At 39.4% G+C, this 21084-nt stretch overlaps 1 protein-coding gene across 1 annotated transcript in view; it reads left to right on the forward strand.

Moving 5' to 3' along the window:
- Positions 1-21084, forward strand: part of myo1d (myosin 1D) — a 118995-nt gene that overhangs the window by 46760 nt on the left and 51151 nt on the right. Inside the window, exons 13-16 of the mRNA XM_063482599.1 lie at positions 186-260; positions 1313-1445; positions 2158-2324; positions 6495-6702. Coding sequence (XP_063338669.1) covers positions 186-260; positions 1313-1445; positions 2158-2324; positions 6495-6702 — 583 coding nt within the window. The remainder of the gene's footprint in view (positions 1-185; positions 261-1312; positions 1446-2157; positions 2325-6494; positions 6703-21084) is intronic.

Here is a 21084-nt window from a genome sequence, read left to right on the forward strand (position 1 = left end):
TAAAAATGCAGAAATAAAAATTCACCTATGCATTTGTGGTTTGTTTTTGTTAATGACAATGTGAGCGGCACCTGCGTTGTGAGTCCTGGGGGATATGTTTTACAGCCTCTTTGGAGAAGAGCAGTGTGCATAAAATGTGCAGACTGTGTCCACACATGCATTTACCTCTGTCTGTATTTCTACAGGTACTCAGTGGTGGGTTTTATTGATAAGAACAAAGACACTCTGTTCCAGGATTTCAAGAGACTGCTGTACAACAGGTAACACAACACACAGTAATACACACTGCTTCAATTTTCAATCACCTCCACACACACTCTTCAAAGTGTCTCTTTCACTTTCTAGCACGCTGATTACATGACAGCTCTCTGAAAAGAAGGACTAGTACAATGAATCCTCTTCCAGCTTGCTCTTATCCTCCTCCTCCTCTTCTTCACCAGTCCTCTTCAGCTTTTTTTTGTGCTGAATATAAATGTGATCAACTAATTGCTTACCTGTCTAATGTATGTTCGTGGCATTCTTAACACAAATCAGAATCATGACATTTTTGAAAGCAGATCAGTTAATTTTGGCTGGAAGAGTATGTGCTATGCTAAGCTACATATGCTATGGTGTTGTGGCCATATGGAGCTGTTATCCTTATGAGAATGCCCCCAATATGCATCCAGGCTGGGGTCAAGCATTGCTGGAGGCATTATAATTTCATGCTGTCCGTCTGTACTTCACTTGAATGTGATATTTCCTAAACAGAAACAGCAGTTCGTGGATTCGAGGGTGAATTGATTGGATTTAAGTGATCAAAGGTCAAGGTCATCCAGAAGGCTGAAGACAAAAATATGTTTTTGGCCATGACCCAAGAATTCAGATGATAATTATGACAAAAGTTCACACATATTAGAGAAGATGATGATGTGATGTCCCTTTTCCCCCCCCCAGAAGGTCAACATTTTACTTCACTGTGACAATAGATGGTTGTGTCCTATTACGACAACTCAGTGACAACTCAGTCTTCTATAATTGTATTATATCAGTCTTAACAGATATGGATATAAATTTGAACTGGTGGTCATAAATCTAGTTTTATTTATCATGCATATGGACGGGGATGCACAAGAATCCAGGTGATGCAGTGTGCAATCTTGACCATAATAGGTCTCATTAAATGTCATGTTTGGATTTGATTAGAAAATCTTGTTGAAATGTTACACATATGTCACATTTAACATGGAAAAATATTAAATTCTGCTGCTTTTCTTTTTACTCAGTACTCTTGTAAGTGTTGATCTTTTCTCTTTACTTTTTCTCTGTCCAGTTCCAACCCAGTACTTAAGGCCATGTGGCCTGAGGGCAAACTGAGGATCACAGAGGTCACCAAGCGACCGCTGACGGCTGCAACACTCTTCAAAAATTCTATGATCTCATTGGTGGAGAACCTCGCCTCCAAGGTGAACCTTTCATAAGTGCTGCATCAGATAATATTCATATTGAGCCAGTGGATTATAACCCTATACGTGTTCCTAAGAAGGAATTAAAGTGAAGAGAAAGATTCTGACTACAAATCCTGTTAAATGACACGACCTCTGTACACTTGCTGATATGCAATACTGCAAGTTTTATTTTTTAAACTGTTCAACCTTACTTTACATATTACTCTCAAGTACATGAAGTGAATGACCAGAAAATGTTCATGTTTAGGGGCAAATAAAGATTGTATTAAAGGAATCATCTTCACCAGAGATGCTAAATATTAATAAAAACTTATTGCCAAAACTACTTCCTGTTATCTTCCTGATATGGTTTAATTTGGAAGAAATTATTGCTCAAAGCTGTGTTTTGTTTGTCAGTAGTATATCTGAAAGTTATGCAAAAGATGACATAAAAGACAGTCTGAATGTTACAGGCATTTAGTTTTATTCCCTACATGCAAATACCTGGCAAAACACCTGAAAAATATGAATAATATCTAACAGCATTCATGAGGTGAAGCCTTAATGTGCAAGACCAACTTCCCAACTCCCCTGTATTTGCTGTTCCTGGTGTCCGTGCGAATACACGTCTGTTACAGAAGAGCATATAGTTACTGTATATCACCACTGCAGTTTGAATTACAGTAGAAAACTGGCTGGTGTGTAAATCACCTTGTGTTGCTCTGTACAGGAACCCTACTACGTTCGCTGCATCAAGCCCAACGATGTCAAGTCCCCTCTGCTCTTTGAGCATGAGCGCTGCCGTCATCAGGTGGAATACCTCGGGCTGCTGGAGAACGTCAGAGTGCGTCGCGCTGGATTCGCCAACAGACAGACGTACCCTCGCTTCTTACAAAGGTTCGCCAAAACAGTCTTTCAAAGCACCTCTGCCCTATGATTAAAGATATTATATATGGAAACTTTAAATGGCTTTACTTTCCACTTAAAAGGCTGAAACCACCTATGTCGATTGATCCTTCATTTATGTTTTTGATTCATCTTTTTGCCTATAAAATGTTAGGTGCCATTTTTTTACTGTTTTCTATCACACTAGCCCATCACAAACTGTGTGGAAAAAAGCAGCAATTTATTGCATGTGAGTTGAAATTGCCAATATTTTGACATTTCTGGCTTGTAAAAGTATTAAATACTTTGCATCAGATTTACCTGAATATGAGCTACAAAATAGTCATATAAATCTGTGTCACCCACACTTATGAATATTCACCCAGAAGTGGAACTCTTAAGATTTAGACTCTTTCGTGAGAGTGTCCTGGGGTATTATCATGGCAGAGTAAACATGATACACATGATTTACAGACTCTGTCATTTCCACACCTCCCTTTCATTATTGTCTCTGTAATCAGTCATTCGGTGCATTCTGGTAGAGATGGCAGGCAAGATGCCTGATCTTTAGCTGACGAAAGCTGAGGCCGAGGCTACTTTTAAGACTCCCCAGTCATATTTAAACTGACAGTTGTTGTGTAAAATGAGCAGCTGCATGAATTTGGAGCCTATTTCTTTGCCCTAAATGTCCTCATGAACAAATTTCTGTGAACCGTTTCTGTAACATACAGAAATTTTTTCACATAGCCAAAATGCTGGGGTCAGTTTGAGCAGACATTCCTACATGCAGATCATTGACTCTTTGCAATATCGCAGGCGGTTGGAAAGGGAGAGCACCCCTCAATCATCCGTCCTGACCATGTCCACGGGACATCAAATATTCAGTGCTGGGAAACACCCAGATGCATCCCAGATTGTTTACAACTTGTATGCATAAGATGGAATCAAAATCATCACAGTATTTCCAAGTGTGTGTTGCACATTTACACAACATCAATAAGAAAACAATCAAATGTGACAAATTTCATACAATATTTCAAAATAAACACACACATGAATATAAATTTTAGGCCTTTGAAGCATGAGTATTGTCCAAGTAGATGAAAAATAACCTACTTTCAATTACTCATTTATTCACAAGGGGTCGCCACAGCGGGTAGCTCTGCATATTTGATTTGGCCAATTTTTTTACAAATCTAAAACTGGTTGGATTCCTAATTCTTTTGGTCCCCAAGGGGCTGACTGTGAATGCAGCAAATCTTGCTTTCTAACAGCAGCACATGTCAACAAAGCATTAGAACAACAACAGACCAAATCATTTAATTAAAGATCAAGTGGTCCTGATCTAATTGCACCTTGAAGTTTTTTTTCCCTCAGTGAGCAGTAAATTAATTTGGTTCAGTCAATTAAGCAAGACCATTGAGAAAAATGACCACAATTATGAATCATAGTTTGATGTATTTTTCATGCTAGATGAAAGTATGGTAGTTTGAAGGTTTGTGGTGTACGGTTCATTTTTTAAAAACGTTTTCTTCTCAGATTAGCTTTAAAATGTTTGTGCAATAAGAGACTGAGCTTCCCTCATCTGAAACACTATTATTAAAATGTTATTGAACCCCTGAAGCTGTGCATCGGTCAGGCATCAAGGATATTGCACAAAAAGTCTTGACTGTGGGGTGTAAATATTGTGTTGTGTAACCTAATCAGGTTGCATCGAATCCAATCAACTAATCAGCTGCATCTCTAGCAGCTATCCTAAAATAATCCCTTCAGTGTCTTCTTTTTTAAACAGTAATTTAGCGTAATGTTTTGTCCTTTTGATTAAAAGCAATTCTAAAACACCCACATTTGATTATAATTACTGAAGAGGGATGCTGATAGGGCATCTTAATTTGTTGAAGAATTACCCAGTTTTAGTGGCACAATAACAAACAAACAGCAAGTACTAGTCAGTGACCTGTGTTAAAAACTCGTGGTTTATTCATAGGCAAACGCTTCGACATGTTGCAAACCTGTTTACATTCTAATTAGTTCTAAATTGCTTGCAACTGGAGGTGCAGTAATTGGCCTCTGAGGCTTAAATCAATACAGGAATTTAGTCAAGAAATCTAACATATTTGTCCAAGTTGAACATCTTTCATTAAAACACTTTTTTGATCATGAAACATGAAACAAAAGTTATTAGCAAGAAAAAAAACATAATGTTACCATAACTATTATAAATAATAAAAGAATTAATATTGCAAGTTTTAGTTAAAAGATTGAATTTAAAGACTTAGTACATTCCAGTACATTTAGTGGATTCAAACAGAGCTTTAAGAAACTTATTAGCTACTGCTACATATAAAGCAGAATAGAAGATCACCGTAGCTGATTCTGACATAAACTTGCTGCTTCCACTAATAATAATCATCTAATAACAGTAAATTAAGGATCCTGCATACCTTTACTTTTATCCTTTATTTTAACACAGACACAGACACCTGGGGAGTTTCAGAGGGACACCATTTAGTCTGCAAGGCGGGGGTCTTTATTTTTAAATGTAATTGGATTCTCTGTGCACTACCTGTGTCTGACTTCCTGCCTTCTTTGTCAAGGTGCTGCAGTGCATTGTTTTGTTGGTGCAGTCCGTCATGATGCCCCCAGTGGGACTCGGGTAACTCACAAGAGCTCGTTTAGTTCTTGTTTGTTCTGTGGACTCTGCGCTGCTGTTAACTATCCTGTGACAGGCAGGTAGTATAGGCTGTATACAACAGTGTGACGTATGTATGCACTGCAAGTAGTGATGTATAGTGCATTTCTTTCACCCGTTGACCAACACATCTGCTAAAATTGGCTGTTTTATATCTAGAGCTGAAATGTAGCATGTTTTTGACAATAGGCTGCAAAACCAGCTGATTCTGGCTTTTCATGTGTCCTGTTCTTTTAATCTGTTTGTGTTTCGACACAAAAGAGATATCCAGAGACATTACTTGGGGTCTTAGAACTTATCAGCATATTAACAACGGGCATATTAATATTTCACTGGATTCTAAATTAATAATAAAAATCTGCAATCAAAGAAATCCATTATCTCGACAGTTTAAAGTCTTGCACGCAGCAGCGCTTATAAGAATGTTCTGTTTTGGCCTCATTACATTTCTGTAATGAGGCCAAAACAGAACAAAAGATCAGGGTTAAACTTTAAAGACTATTACAGGACAGATGTGGATTCTTAGAGTCCTCTGATAGCACTCGTCCTCTGACATTTTAAGCTTCACGTTCTTTTTTTAATTAAAAATACAAGTAAAATATGACTTATTGGGAACTGATCACTACTGATAGTAGATATAATAATTGTAAGATTGTTTTGTTCTAATCGAACATAATGCGGTCAATCTCATACTGACACAGTGTACAGTATATTAACTAACGCCCTTATTATTCTACCTCACCCTTATTCCCCAGCTGTCACATTCACCCACTGCCCTCCTAGAAATCCTGGTGGATTGAGGATTAAGTAATGAGACTTTTGCATAACATGCTAACAAGGCATCCAACTCCATTACTCCAGTCCTCCTCAGTGATGGCATTATATCACAGCCTTACCAGTGGATCAGCTGTGAAATGACTCAGATCACACTCTGTTATTCGCAGCTGTTACGTGGCAAAGTTTTGAAAACTGTTGATTTGATCTGGCAGCAGTGATGGCCTCCTGAGCTCCGGCAACCACCCCTAAAGTCTGCAATTAAATAGGATAGAAGATGATGATGCGATGTTTGCTTTGAGAGTGTCGATGGAGAAGTATAGAGAAGATTAGAAGGAGTTGCACTGTTTGTCTTTGAACCCAGGACTTGTTATATCTGTGTAATCTGATGTTGAAAATATATCCAGAAAGTGTTCTCTGAATTTAACTATAGCATTGCTTATATGTTGATGTTTAGCAGGTATGAAGTACCATCTTGATTTGACATACTGGCATCTTAAACAAATGTAATGTACAGCTAGGGCTGATGGGAGATTAATTAGTTGCTGGTATTTGTTCTAAAAACAAAAACAAGTCCTCAGCAAAGTGAAATATATATATATATAGAATTATCCAGATCCTATTTAATTCCTCCCACAATGATCTAAATTTAAAGTCATAAATCTGCTGACACACAGTGCACATTTCTTCATGCAAACACTTTGTCCTTCCTCCAGATATAAGATGATCTCCGAGTTTACCTGGCCAAACCACGACTTGCCATCAGACAAAGATGCAGTCAAGAGGCTCCTGCAGGGCTGTGGGTTCGACCACGACGTGGCCTACGGCAAAACAAAGGTCTTCATCCGCACGCCGCGGACGCTCTTCAGCCTGGAGGAGCAGCGAGCTGAAATGGTTAAGAGAATCGTCCTCTTCCTCCAGAAAGTAAGAGTCTGACTGAATCTCAGTAGATTATGAATCAGATATGTCAGCTTGAAATGTAAATCAGATGTGTCAGTATCACACTGATATCATGGGAAATTTATTGGTGATTTAGTGCTGCCGAACATTTATGGCGAAACTAATGAAAAGCCCCCCTGTTGTCACTGATTTTATATTTTCCTTCTCTTTTAGTCGTCCTTTTACATCCTCTAAAATTTGTCCTGAATTCATGAAAAAAAATATCCTTTTATGGTATTCATTGACAGTAAAAGGGCTCCTAATTGCAAACATCTGTTATTGTAAATACCTCTGATTTCCAGTCATCAACAGCTATTATCTGATTACGGCCCTTGAAACAAGATCATGAGGTTCTTCTTGTTTCCAGACCCAAGTCGTGCTCTCATTGATATTCACCAGCTTTTGTTCTGCATATGAATAACCTGTGAGACTAGAAAAGCTCAGCCTGTACTCCAAGTTATACAAGCGTCGAGGTATTTTTGGACCTGATATAATCTTGTATTATTAGCATTATTCTCTATCTCTTAGGGTGAATATCTTTCTGTCGCTTCTCTTTTTTGTCTGAGTTTTCACCCACGCAACTCTCGCACAGTTACCAGATAAGATGAGTAGATCTCTAATTTAGAATTAAAGGTGAGTCTGAGTTTTGGGGCAATAACGGAGATGTTCTTTGTGTTAAATTAAAAGCACCACCATAATGCAGATGTGTCCTCATGTAATTGAGCCATGTCTTTGATGTTTTTGCTTTGCAGGCTTTGAAGTTAATCACACCTGCTTTAACTGTGAGGTCTCTGCAGGTGTCAGTGGACTGTAAATATGAAGTGAATTAGTTGTATCTAGATTGTTCATGTGGATGTTCAGCTAGATGTTAAGATTGGCTTGGACTAAGCTTAGACTTTCCTTACACATTGGGAATAATTCAGACTGTACATGAAAGATGCAAGTAGCCATATTGAGGGCTCATGGTCAGCGTTTTAGCCATCGCCATGTTGGTTTTTATAAACCAGGCATCAGAGGAGCAGGTAGTCATGCCCCAAAGCATACCCATCTTTATCGTCTAGTCAGTTGAGACTATAACCTCATATGGAAAGTGACTCACTGCTGGTCATGAAAAAGAATGCACATTTAAAGCACTGTGCATTGATTTCACTTGACTTTTCAAATGCTAAAAGGTTGTGTTCATTTTTTATACAGTCTGTGGATCAAGCATCTGATACTGGGAGACTTAAACACATAGCGAGAAGGAGTTAACTGTTCTTCAATATTTCTTGATCAAGTGATTTGGATTCTTTTGTATGTTTACCTTCTTCCGTTTCACACATTTAAACATTTCACAGCCTGACTTGTGAATTAATTGAAATGAAAAGTGAACTGAAATGAAAAAAACTGAAAAAAATGTTTATTTATTTATTTTCATTTCTTTTCTGCGCTTCCTGTTTTGGCTCGCCTGCAAGCTTTGCCTCCTGGTGCTGTATCAATTAGTTGACTAATATATTGTTGATTAACAGCAGTCATTTGTCAAGCTAACGCCAACTGCATGTTCCAGCTTCTCAAATGCGACGCCTTTTCTCTAGTTTGTACAATTACAGTTAAATAACTTCAGATTTCAGATTGTTGATAGGACAAAAGAAACACATGAAATCAGTATTTATTGCTTTTCCTTCCAGCTATATATGCTGCAAATGATCTGTTATGAATATTGATTGCTGGTGTGTGTTTCTCTGCATTCATGCGTCAGCGGTTTGATGACACCTCCTTCAGGCGAGAATGTCAGTGTCTTGTTGTGATTACGTCGCATTCGCTGACACGTGTCGGCTTAGCGTGCAGAGTACAACTTGTTATTTTTTTCATTTACTTTGATAGATAAAGACATGAGTCTGAGAATGTGGACTGTGGCTCTTTCTGCGTATCAAATTGAGGACACGAAATGCAAATCGCCCGGATGCTACAAAATGCTTCTTTTGATTGACAGCCCAACGGCAATACTGTCAGTCTGTCAGCAGTGTGTGGGCGTGCAGTGTGTACACACTCTACACACATCTTACAGACTATATCCTATTTTTGGAGTCATGTGATTGGCACTCACGCGCTTTTTCCCAACCTGTCATTACATTACCTTCACGTGGGCAGATTCCTTTGCACCATGTTGCTTTCATCCCTACCTTTCTCAAACACTCTCTCCAACCTCTCAGACATGAAAGGGTTATCCAAGCCAAATTAATTTTTGTACAGGATTGATTGGCTGACCTTATCGATCCGTGTGACCCTTTGCAGGCTTTTCCCACAAGCTCACAGGACGGGTGTTGGTTCAACCGCTCCCTCAGGGGAATCTTATCTTGTATCTCACAGGATAAGCAGGCTTTGATAATGAAGGGAAAGCCCAGAGGATTTGAAGCTTCCCCACCTAAGCAAACATCACAGCATTGCTGAGGTGGAAGAGGGGTATTTAATCTTGCCCTCTGTCAGCATTAAAGCTAGGCGTGCAGTTTGCGCTTAACACACAGTCGCATGCCCGTTCGCTCATGCGATATGCATGCAGTGACACACAAAATCAAATAGTGGTGTGACAGCAGAATTGACTCCTGTATCTACCACGCTGTTCTCAAACAAACATCCCAGACGGAGTATGATCTGTTGTGCCAAGCAATCCCCTTATCAGCACCTGGCACACCAGACTGCCTTATGCCAGTCGAGACCACAGTGCCAGGGCTGTCATTGTATGACTGCGGCTCAGACACACTTCTTGTTTCTCCGTTTGCTCTGTGGATTTATTATAAAACCACTCAGTTTGCCCCATCAAACAACAAAAAAATCCCCCCACAATCTGTGAATCTGCACAGTCTCCCAAACACAGGTTGAGTGGCCGCTCATAGTGCCGATGCTGCTGGTCTGAATCGGGAGATCATTGTATTTTCTGTGTCTGTGCTGTTGCTTTATTCCTTTAAATTACCATAATGTACAATAAACCTGGTGTAGCTAGAGGAATGGACTGGTGCAGGGGGAGGGGCAAGAAGTCCTCTACTGCTTCATTTAATCCTCTACCCTTCAGCCCCTGTATTCACGTGCTCACACTCGCCTCATCTTCCTGCTTGTGTTGTGCTGCATCCACTCAATTCACCCAGCCGGCCGTTTATTGCAGTCGGGCCTGAGTGCAATACCAGTGATTTCTCTGCATCCATGTTTATGCAGTCCTGCACTGACAACACTGAAGACTACCACATTGAAAGCAATCTGATTATTACCACTTTGAGAAATGAAAGCATGAAGATTCCCAAAAAAAGCACATGACATCTCAACATAAATACAGATGTTATAAATTATACATAGGCCACCCCCACCTTCCCTCTGTGTTAAAATGAATATTTCATAAATTCAAGCTCAGCCATCCACATCACAGTACCTGTCAGCGTTTGTCAGAGCAGGGACGATGACGAGAAAAGAGACACCCCCCTCTCGTGTATTCTGAGCTGCCGCCTTAATTGCTTTCCAAAGCTTTACATACTCTCCATAGCAGTGGGTTTATCAGACATGGCGAGTGTTATGTCTTGGGCAGTCAGCTTTCACAGCGCAGCCACAGGGGGCTTGTCTGGGCAGGAGCTAAATGAAAATGTCTTTAAAGGATAAAGAGCTTTATTTTATTATTTTGTACTGTTTCCCGTTGGGTGAGTCGTGTCTTCAGGCAATAGGAAGTGCAGTAATAATTTAAATCTTTTTGGCGAAGACTGACGTGGAAAGCCCTCCTTTATAGCCCTCTTGTGAATAGTGGGCTACTTAGTGCAAGGCTAACACTGCCTCCTCTCTGTTTAACTGCCCAGAACTGATCTGTCTTCTTCTAGACATCAGCAGCTACATGATCTGTAATCCTTTGATCCTATCTGAACCTGCAAAGTGTTTTAGTTATCATCGAGAGCTATCACCTCCACAAAACTCAGTGCAGCTCTCTGTAACTGATCAAAGGAAAGTTTAACTTTTTTGTAACAATCCCACCGCTGGGTTTGAAAGAAATGTGCCTCCTTTGTTCTCAGAGAAACCTGTGATGATGAAACTCTTCATGTGTCTTTATGTATATGATACTGATTCTATGGCAAAAAAGTCTTTATTTTATATTGTAGTACATCATATTCTCAAACTTCCACGTTATTCATTATTTAGTACCTAAGTTTCTGATCTTTAAACCTCCTTAAACTATGAAGCTGACTTTTAAAGAAATGCCAGATTTAAAAAATAAATAGATAAAATTCAAGGCTGTGAGATTGATTGTAGCCTATAAATATCTTACAGCCCACAATGCTTTTGGATAATGTAAAAACTTTCTCCATGGCAACTGAAGTGTGGCTCACAGGCAGATTCATTTTCCACTTGGCTGTATCCTCACTAATTCTCACTAATTTCATTTCACTTGAATGAAATTGAAAATGTTATAAATAAGAGATGCGACAGACAGGGCCACCCTGTAGCCTTGTTGTCGTTGTCGTCTTTAAAACATGGCAAATTACAAACCACAGGTCCTTGATAGTGGAAAGAATTTAAGAGGCTAATGAGGGAAAATCTGACACAAGTATCTGAACAAATCAAACACAAAATCACATTTTAAGAGATTGAAAGTGATCGACTTTCAAAATAACTGCCAATTAAAGGTGCAGTATGGACTGTTTTCATTTATATCCTGCCACGAGAACTTGAAAGAAACACAGGGATACTTTGATTTTTTTTTAATGATTATTAATAATTGGTTCTTGTACATATTTAGTCAACCAGGAAACAGGTTTGAAATAGTGCATGTGTGTCTCAGGCTAACACGCTAAAGGGTTCTTCACACTATAGTTTAATGTGGTCCGAATCAGTTGGCAAGATGTAAATTTGTAGCTTTTTCCTGTGATTCGGTTTCTTTTTTCAGAGAAAAAGTCCAAGCAAACCAAAATGTGTCCCTGCCTACAAACCACATGCTTAATGTCTGCATAGATAGGTGCTGTGTTCTGGACTAGTATATACAATGGAAAATTTACTCCTGCCATTTATATTTATCTGGGAGATCTGCACTCCTATGGGAGTCTGCTGCATCCCAGAATGCAAAGCATATGTGGCCACGGAAAGGTGCTTCGCTCAGACTTGTCGTGTACACTTTGTCGAATCAAGGCGGGATCACATTCTTAACATAAACAAGCCACTTGGTGGTTTAGAGTTGGTTTGGAAGCAGACTGAGATCACCTCCATAAAGTGAAAAACTTCAGCTAGACCAAAAGCTGGTTTAAATTGTTTTTAACCAGAAGGACACAATTATACTTATGGTTAGGGCTGGATCAGGAGACCTTCGCTTAGTTACACTGCAATAGGTCTAGGCAACTGGAGGCTTCCCATGATGCACTGAGTATTTCTTCTTCCCGTCTTTTCACACCCTGTGTTTATACACCAGTCTGAATTATTAGTTATTATTAATCTCTGGCTCTCTTTTACAGCGTGTCTTTATCCTGTCTTCCTACCCTTATCCCCATCCGGTCGTGGCAGATGGCTACCACTCCCCGAGCCTAATGCTGCCAGAGGTTTCTTCCTGTTAAAAGGAAGTTTTTCCTTTCCACTGTCGCAAATTGCTCACCCATAGGGGTTCTCTGATCACTGTGGTTTTCTTTCTATTATTGTAGGGTCTCTTTACCTTATAAAGTGCCTTGAGGTTGTTTTTTTTGTTTTTGTTTTTTTTTATTGAATTTAATTGTTATAATTAACAGAGAACTGATCTTAATGATCTTCAGTTTCAACACTAATGACATTGTTTGGGTGAAAAACAAACTACTGAATAGGCTAAATGTTACATACTGGATAAGACAAAAGATGTCAAACCTTCCACTAACAATAAAACATGGAAGAAAGAAACGTGAAAGAAAAACATACGATTTCTGGACTATTTTTGAAGTAAAAAATGTAAAAGTTTTGGATAGTTCAGAAAATCAGAGTCAGAAAGTGTGAATATATTTTGGTATTTCTTTTTTTTTTTGTTTTTTGGTTCCATTGTCGGTTAGAAATTTGATAAACATTTTCATTTGTATGAGATCTGCATTAATGCTCTGTAGATTAGCTTTGAGGCCTTTTTATTACCTTGTGGTTTCAGTAGATGAATCAATTAGCTGGTTTTATTGCGTGTCCTTCAAACATGTTTGACTAATGTGTGTTCCTCTGAGCTCATACTGCTGACCGTTGGCAATAATCCTCCAGTCCATTTGGTCCTGTCCCATCTGAATGATGGATCAGCTTTGCAGAGCTGTTCAATTTACTCTTCAGTCCTGTCTCTCTCAGTGAGATTGTAATGTTTAAACTGAGTTTGAAAACATTTGTTTCACATCATTAGTGTACATTAGCCAGAGGTAAAATTTAAAATGACAGCATGCCCTGGATTGAAAGAATGAGGAATCGGTGTCTGGATTGTGCCGTTGATCTTTACTGAGCAGTGAGCTGCTCACTCGAGCACTCTATTGATTTATGATAATTGCTGCTGACCTGAGCTTCAGCCTAATGTTTTCCCGTGACAGCCTCTGGACAGTGCATGTTTGAAGCTTCACTAAATTCTGTCACACACTCTTGATTTCACCCCTCCCCCTCCAACCCAACATGCGTATCGAGCATGTCACTGGAAAACCAGCTCAATATCCCCGGAGGATGTGGAAACTCAGGCATTCGTCAGTGCAGTGAAGTGTGGCGCACCGGCCTATCTGTCTTTCCATGTTGGAATTTGGTCACGCTTTGTGTTTAGGTGACAACAAGGGGAATGGTTGTTTTTTTCCTGCTTTGAATTAGACCTTTTCAATTGCCAACACTGCAGTCCAATTCCGTTAGTAGGTCTTTTATTGGCACTACAGAATACTTTCAGATTAAAGACATTCAGTATTGCCAGCTAATAATGTGCCCTGTCTGTGTTCTACTCAACATTTCAACAGCAGCCTTCCTGCTCTCACCGGTCGCCCTTGCACATGTGACTTGTAAATGCTTTTACTCAGCCTTCATTTCCATAAAGCCAACCCCTCAAATAAAACCCCAGCTTTCTGTCCCACTTTGTTGCAACGAAAGATCCCCAATCTGGCTTTGATGAGCTCGTAAATCCAAACCTCCAAAGCGTGGTGAAAGCAGAGTCTTGGAAAGGATGATCAGATGGGTTTATTGGCCGGGAGAGTAAGGGGGCAGACCGTCAGGGGCCTTGTTATTGGCCTGATTTATCCACAATCCCCAGAGTGTCATCTTCATCAGACTGCCACAATCATTGCAGCCGGCCTGCTACACTGTTTCAGGGGCAGAAAATGTGTTTATGGGGTGTGTTTGTGCATGTACAGGTAGCTAGATGGCCTCATCGTAACTTTAAGATCTGTTTACCTGCCATGCACTTTAATGAGGCCCCAATGAGGAGAGGGTAATGCCTTTTGTCTGATTCATGGTTAGTTTATTACATTTTATTTCTCTTGCTTTGCTTTTCACCTCCAACCCCAGTATTTTACAATGTAATTAGTGACTTGTAGCTTAGATGAACACAGCTGTTGATCTGGCATAGGCCTGTGCACCATGTGGATATGAGGCAGGCAACATCTTAACTCAGCTTACACCGAAGCTCTAATTTGGCCACTTTTTGCTTTGTTACTTAGTGTATGATGTGAGCACATATGGGCCGGGACTGTGTGGGGTGTCAGATATCACAATGTGACATAGACAAGACAGAAAGGGAAGCAGCAGGAAGAGCACATCACACTGCTAATGAATGAGGTCTGTTGTGTATTCCTTTTTTTAAAACAAAGATTTAGCAGTTCTAAAAACAGCTTCATAAAACATCCAGAGAATGAGACAAACATAATTGAAACATATAAAGTAGCATATTCAAGAAGCAGCTGTTATATAGAAGGAAAAAAAACCTAAATAAATATAATGCTATAGAAGTCTCCTTGTAAATATTAACACACAGAGAACTTAATTAATCAGAGCATGGATCTACTTTGGCTTTGGTGTGCATAAAGAAATAAAATGGGGAAAAAACATACTGAGTGCACTCCTTCAACACATACAACTGGAAAATCTTGCACTGCACACTACATTTAGTCTGCCCAGAGTCGCCATTTAATCTGCAAGCCACTTTACAACCCAACTGCACTGCATATGATCCTTTTCATGCTGTCCGCCTTAAGAGCTCAGTATACCCACTAGGGCTGCACGATTAATCGTTAGAAAATCGCGATCTCGATTCATACTTATGTGCGATCTCATTTCCAAATGACAACGATTAAAAAAAAAAAAATAAAAAAAAAAGACGACAATGATTGTACCGCATTTTGATCCGGGACGTAATCTGCATGAAAACAAGCGCTCACTCTTCCTGCTCAACAAATGACAAGGGCGGAGCCTTATACCACGTGATACAGAAGCTGCGCCGTGATGCTCAAATTGGCAGGGAAAAAACAACGGAGAACACGTCAGGGATGACGAGAAAGTGACAGGAGAAAATTCGTCCCAGTCAACCACCCAAACATCAATAACGGGAACCTTATACAGCGCTTCCCTATACACGTCGAACTCCCGCAGGCACAAAGAAATTACGGAGGCTATTACTTATCACCTGACCAAAGATATATCAACACTGTGCAAAACGAGGGATTTAGGAAAATGATCAACACCCTAGACAAACGCTACACAGTGCCGTCCTGCAACTATTTTTCTGTTGTTGCACTACCTGCGCTGTACACGCAGTGTCCAGCAACGGTGGAGACGGAATTTCAAGCAGTACAAAATTTTGCGGCAACCACAAAATGTGAGGCATTTATTGTTTTTATGTTTATTTATTGTTTTTATGTTCAGTTTCAACTGTTACGAAGTTGATGTGCAGTTAATAAGTGCAATAAATATTTATATTGGAAAAGAAAATTGTGAGAGAATCGTGATCTCAATTCTAAGCAAAAAAATCGTGATTCTCATTTTATGCCAAATCGTGCAGCCCTAATACCCACTGCACCGGTCATTTAGAAAGTCTCATCTTTTTAAACTGTTCTAACATCTCCTTTTGCATAATCTATGAATCAGGGAGCATCTGTGCTGATAGATCATTAAAATGGAGGCTAAAGAAACAACACAATCATACACTCATGCCTTTAATCTGGTTGTGGCTCTAGTGACACAGGTTACAAAACTCAGGAGGTGGAGGAGAATAGCGACAGTAATCGCCCACTTACTCAGCGTTTTCTGTTGCTTTCACAACCTTGGGGCTTAAATAAGGCGTGTGGAGAGCCTGTGCATGGCTTTGAAGGTGGTTGTGGCTGTTTTCTGTCACCAGGGTGACAGTTTAGCAGACCAAATAAACAGTCTGTCTGTGAGCTACTCCTGTGCTACTGTTGCTCCAGCTAGCAGCAGAGAAAATCTAAGTTTTATACAAAGAGCTAAAGTGTTAAAAACGATGTTAAGTCTCCACTTATAGGTCTGACTGAGCTCTTCCTTCTACATGGTGAACTGTGCACTCTTTCCTTTCCTGTTTCGACACACATTTCAGCCAACTGCACACAAACATCTATGTAGGTTGCAAACCTATGGCACCATAAATCCCTCATTGCCCCTTTCCATAGAATAGGTCGATGGTCCTGGAACAGAGCCATAATGCAATAAACGAATTATTGCAGATGGAAACAACAGAATTCTCTTGACTAATGTTATCTGGAGTGAATTAGTATTTAATATAATGTTGAACTGTAATTATAATCATGCACTAATAGATTACAACATAAATAAGAAGTCTTGCCATGCAGCGGCTACAGATGACAGTAAACAAAGAATATAAAGATGATGGTTTAAGCTGTTGACTGCATATTATAAAGTCTAAACATAATTACAGTGGAGGATACTGTGTAACTATTCTGTATTTATTTTTCATTTTTGCTATGCACGACAAGACAAACCTCATCTCACATAAAGACAAACCAGTACTAACAAATGTAGTTCTAACAAAAGTTGTAAATGAATTAATAATTGTTTTCGTTCAAATTAAATCTTTGCAATACTCAAAAAACAGCACACAACTGCAGTGGAAATGACACATACAATCCTGGCATCCATGAAAAATGAGTTTCAACATGAAAAGCTGTTTTCTAGCCTCTTGTTGGTGAAGAAATAAACATTATATAAAGAGGGTAAGATATTGTCGTCAGGTGGTAATTCTGATTTAAATGCACATAGTTTGGTTTGGCATTCACACCAGGGACGTTTTGACAGTAATGTCTGACCCAGTGCCCACTCCTGAAACTTTGCCTAATTCAGCGTAACACTCTGAGCCCCTTCAGAATTCAGACGAAAGCAACTGTTAACCTCATTCACAGAGAGAAGCGAGGAAGCCGCCGTCACTGAAGCCCATTCATTCCTCCCACCACCGTCACCCTGAGCACGTGGGCGAGTCCTCTCAGGGGTCGATTAGTGATGACTATGTAGCTGCCCTCCTTTTCTCACTCTCATGCATTATGTATTAAAGACAGTGCAGCATGGAGAAAACAGAGGATACGGTTTTAAGGCGTAAAATGACACAGCATTAGAGGAAAACTGTTTGCTCTTATCGTTTGACGTTTATGTAACACAAGTGTCAAAAGATAAAGACTGCTATTTTTCCCCCCTTTTGGATCAATTTTCTTGAGCTGTTTTGGAAAAATAATCCAGTTTTGCAGCTTTAAGACGATGTTGTGTTTCTCTTTAACGACATCTGTGGATGGAAATTTGAATTTCAACAGCAGAGACATAAAACCTACAAACTTTGCATCACAATAATTTGGACTAAGAATAGCTTTGATATGAGGCATAGCATTTATCAAAGCTACACTGTAATAATTAACACAGCCATATAAAGAATCACATCTACTGTGGATAGGAACCAGCTCAGTATACTTGAACATATATCATTTACAGTAACATCTGGGGAGCTGATTTTTCCGTTCTTTCTAGCTAACTACGGCTGATCTCAGCTTAATGGGCATAATGTACAACTGCATAAAATACAAATTAAACCCCCTTTTTTTTAACAAAGAGAGTGTGATCAAGCCAGGGTGGTCATTACGTAACAGGCTAGCTTTCCCTCATTGATCCAAATGTGATTCAGCTTCTGCTCATAACTACCCTCTTTCCACTTTGTAAGTAATGACGTGGTTAAGTCAGCACTCTAAACTAGACCATTCTCTACATGCTTTAGTTAAAAAGTGAAGTTTGGTGTCACAAAAAAAAATGTTTCACTAGATATAAAACAATTTTCAGCTGGTGCGGTTAATTATTCTGCTGCAGTCCAGCAGTGTATGACTTATCTTCCTCTCTGGCGTTTGTTAGTCTCATCAGGTGAAAACTACCACCTCCACAGTTTTAATATGCAAATACAAGAAATCCTTTTCTTTGCCACCGGCCTCCCCCACACTTTGAATCCATTAAATATTCATGATATCTATGATTACTGCACATTACACTCAGATGATATCTGCTAGAGAGCCTCCAGTGCAGTCTGCAGTGTTGCCTTAAATTTGTAGGTCTGTGACACTGGATTACTGGCGATGAAAGATTATTTAGACAAAATGTAGCCACTTAAATCTGGAATAAACTGAGAGGCTTCATGCATGCCTGTGTATGTGTCTATAAGAGGGAGGGAATACAGCGAAAGGAGGACATATGGTGGCGATTTTAGTGAGGCCGAGTTTGGAGTTATGGTTCTCTGGGGTCCCACTTACATCTATTATTCATGTTCTAGAGTGTCTAATAGCCACTCAGTCTATGTTTGGTTACAGGCAGGTCCTTATTTTAGCTTCTTTAGACTGAATAAAGGCTGTTTAAACATTGCAGTAAGAAATGCATAACAAATTAGAGATTTAATGAGTTGTAATGGTGAGTCACAACAAAATGATTAATTTGAAAACATGGTGCTTCACACTTTGAAATATGTGCTTATATATTAGCTACTATAGCGGTATTTAAGTGAATTTAATGCTGCTATGAAGACCTCATGATTCATATTTAAGTGCAGTGGGTTGCACGTGTTTACGGTTCATTTTTATCATAGATTCATGAGCTAGGCATCCTGCTGCAATCCATAAAAGGGCAAAATGTTGGAAGTTGTTTTTTCACAAGAAGGCCATTTTAGGTCATTCGAAGTTGAAGCTTTGGACAGTGTTTTAAATTATTGATAATGTGTGTCAGTGTTTGTCTGAGGGTACAGCGGGATCGCTGATGTGGTCTCTGATACTCGTCACAAGAGGATTTAGAGTAACTGCAGTGAAACTGCAGGTCTGCTGATCGAAAAGGTAGGTGGTGGTGGGGGGGGGGGGCTCTGTTTTGAGAGATTTCATCTAAATGACCTTCTGGCTGTTTTCCTTATTCTTTATGACAGTTCCCTGCTTGTTTTTCATTTTGCTTTATTGATATTAAATTATTAATATTGGTTTCAGGTACATTTTTGACACAATTGCTTGTTTCTGCTCCACAATTTAAAAATGTTTTGTTTCTGTGGTTCTGGTGAAGCAACATCACTGCTGTCTGAGTCTCTTTGTTCTCTTTAGTACTACACTATAAGAAAACCAATGCTGATTTAAAGTATAGTTCAGTTTGATTTGTCATTTGACAGAGTATAGAGTATATACACTACTGTCAGTCATAGGTTTGTTTGTTTGTTTGTTTGGGGGGGGGGGGGGGGGTGGTTACGTTTATTTTAAATATATAACCAGTATACAGTCAGTAAAAAGTAAAAAAGTAAAAAACAACTGTTTATTTTCTATAATATTTACATAATTTTAAAGGTTGAAGAATTATTTCTTTTTCTACATAATCGTCATGTCAGTTGATGCATATTTGTAGACGCTGTTCCAGTTTTACAATGCCCATGTCATACCAGCTCGCCGCCATGTCCTTCAGGAAGCGTTGAACCTTATCTTTTACCTCTTTGTACTGCTGTAAACTCTCTACACCACTTACAAACGTTTTTGACATTCATGCACGACTGTCCATACACTTCCATTAACTTGCGATGAATTTCAACCAGTTTAACGCCTTTTGCGTTCAAAAATCAAATAAATGCACACATTTCGCCCTTGAAAACGGGAGCTCCATTTTCAACGGCTGCCAAGCCCAAACAAGCATCCCAGTGAAGCCGAGCATGCTTGTCTAACAACAAAGACCTGGAGGACATCTTAGGTCAACTGAACTCCTCCTCTTGCTGTTTAGATGTCCTGCCAACGAGTTTTTTCAAAAAGGTCTCAAAGACTTTGGAGTCAGACCTGTTACAGATCGTAAACTTTTCTTTAACGTCAGGTGTGTTTCCAGAATCACTAAAAACTGCTGTAATTAAACCTATACTGAAAAAGGACAATCTTGACAAGACACAAATGAATAACTACAGGCCGATCTCAAACCTCCCATTTTTAAGTAAGATCATTGAAAAAGCAGTTTCTCAACAGCTCAATTACTTCTTAACACAGAATAACTGCTATGATGCCTTCCAGTCAGGTTTTAGACAGAACCACAGCACTGAAACCGCTCTGACCAAAGTGTTTAATGACATATGTCTGAATACAGACAGTGGAAAAATGTCAGTCTTAGTTTTACTGGATCTCAGTGCAGCATTTGATACAGTTGACCACAACATATTACTCAAACGACTGGAGAACTGGGCAGGTCTTTCAGGAACTGTACTAAACTGGTTCAAAACATACTTAGAAAACAGGAAATACTTTGTATCAATAGGTAACTTCACATCTGAGCAGACAAGTATCACATGTGGAGTTCCCCAAGGTTCCATCTTGGGACCCCTTCTGTTTAACATCTACATGCTCCCACTGGCACAGATTATAAAGAACAACAAAATAAACTATCATAGCTATGCAGATGACACACAAATATATATCACAATGTCACCAGGAGACCAAGGCCCTGTACAGGCTCTTGGTAAATGCATTGAGGAAACTAATGACTGGTTGTGCCACAATTTTCTCCAGCTAAACAAAAACAAAACTGAAGTAATAGTCTTTGGTGCCAAAGAAAAACGATTACAGGTCACCAGAGAACTTCAATCTATACACCTAAAAACCACCAACCAGGCGAGAAATTTGGGTGTAGTGATGGATGCAGACCTAAACTTAGAAAAACACATTAAGACAATAACAAAATCGGCTTACTATCACCTCAAGAATATTTCAAGGATAAAAGATCTGATGTCTCAACACGACCTGGAAAAACTAGTCCATGCATTCATCTTTAGCAGGCTTGATTACTGTAACAGCATCTTTACAGGTCTACCTAAAAAATCAGTCAGACAACTACAGCTCATTCAGAACTCTGCTGCTAGAGTCCTCACTAAGACCAAAAAAGTGGACCACATCAGTCCAGCTCTGAGGTCTT

Source organism: Pelmatolapia mariae, linkage group LG8 (genome assembly GCF_036321145.2).
Source record: "Pelmatolapia mariae isolate MD_Pm_ZW linkage group LG8, Pm_UMD_F_2, whole genome shotgun sequence".
Taxonomy (NCBI): Eukaryota; Metazoa; Chordata; class Actinopteri; order Cichliformes; family Cichlidae; genus Pelmatolapia; species Pelmatolapia mariae.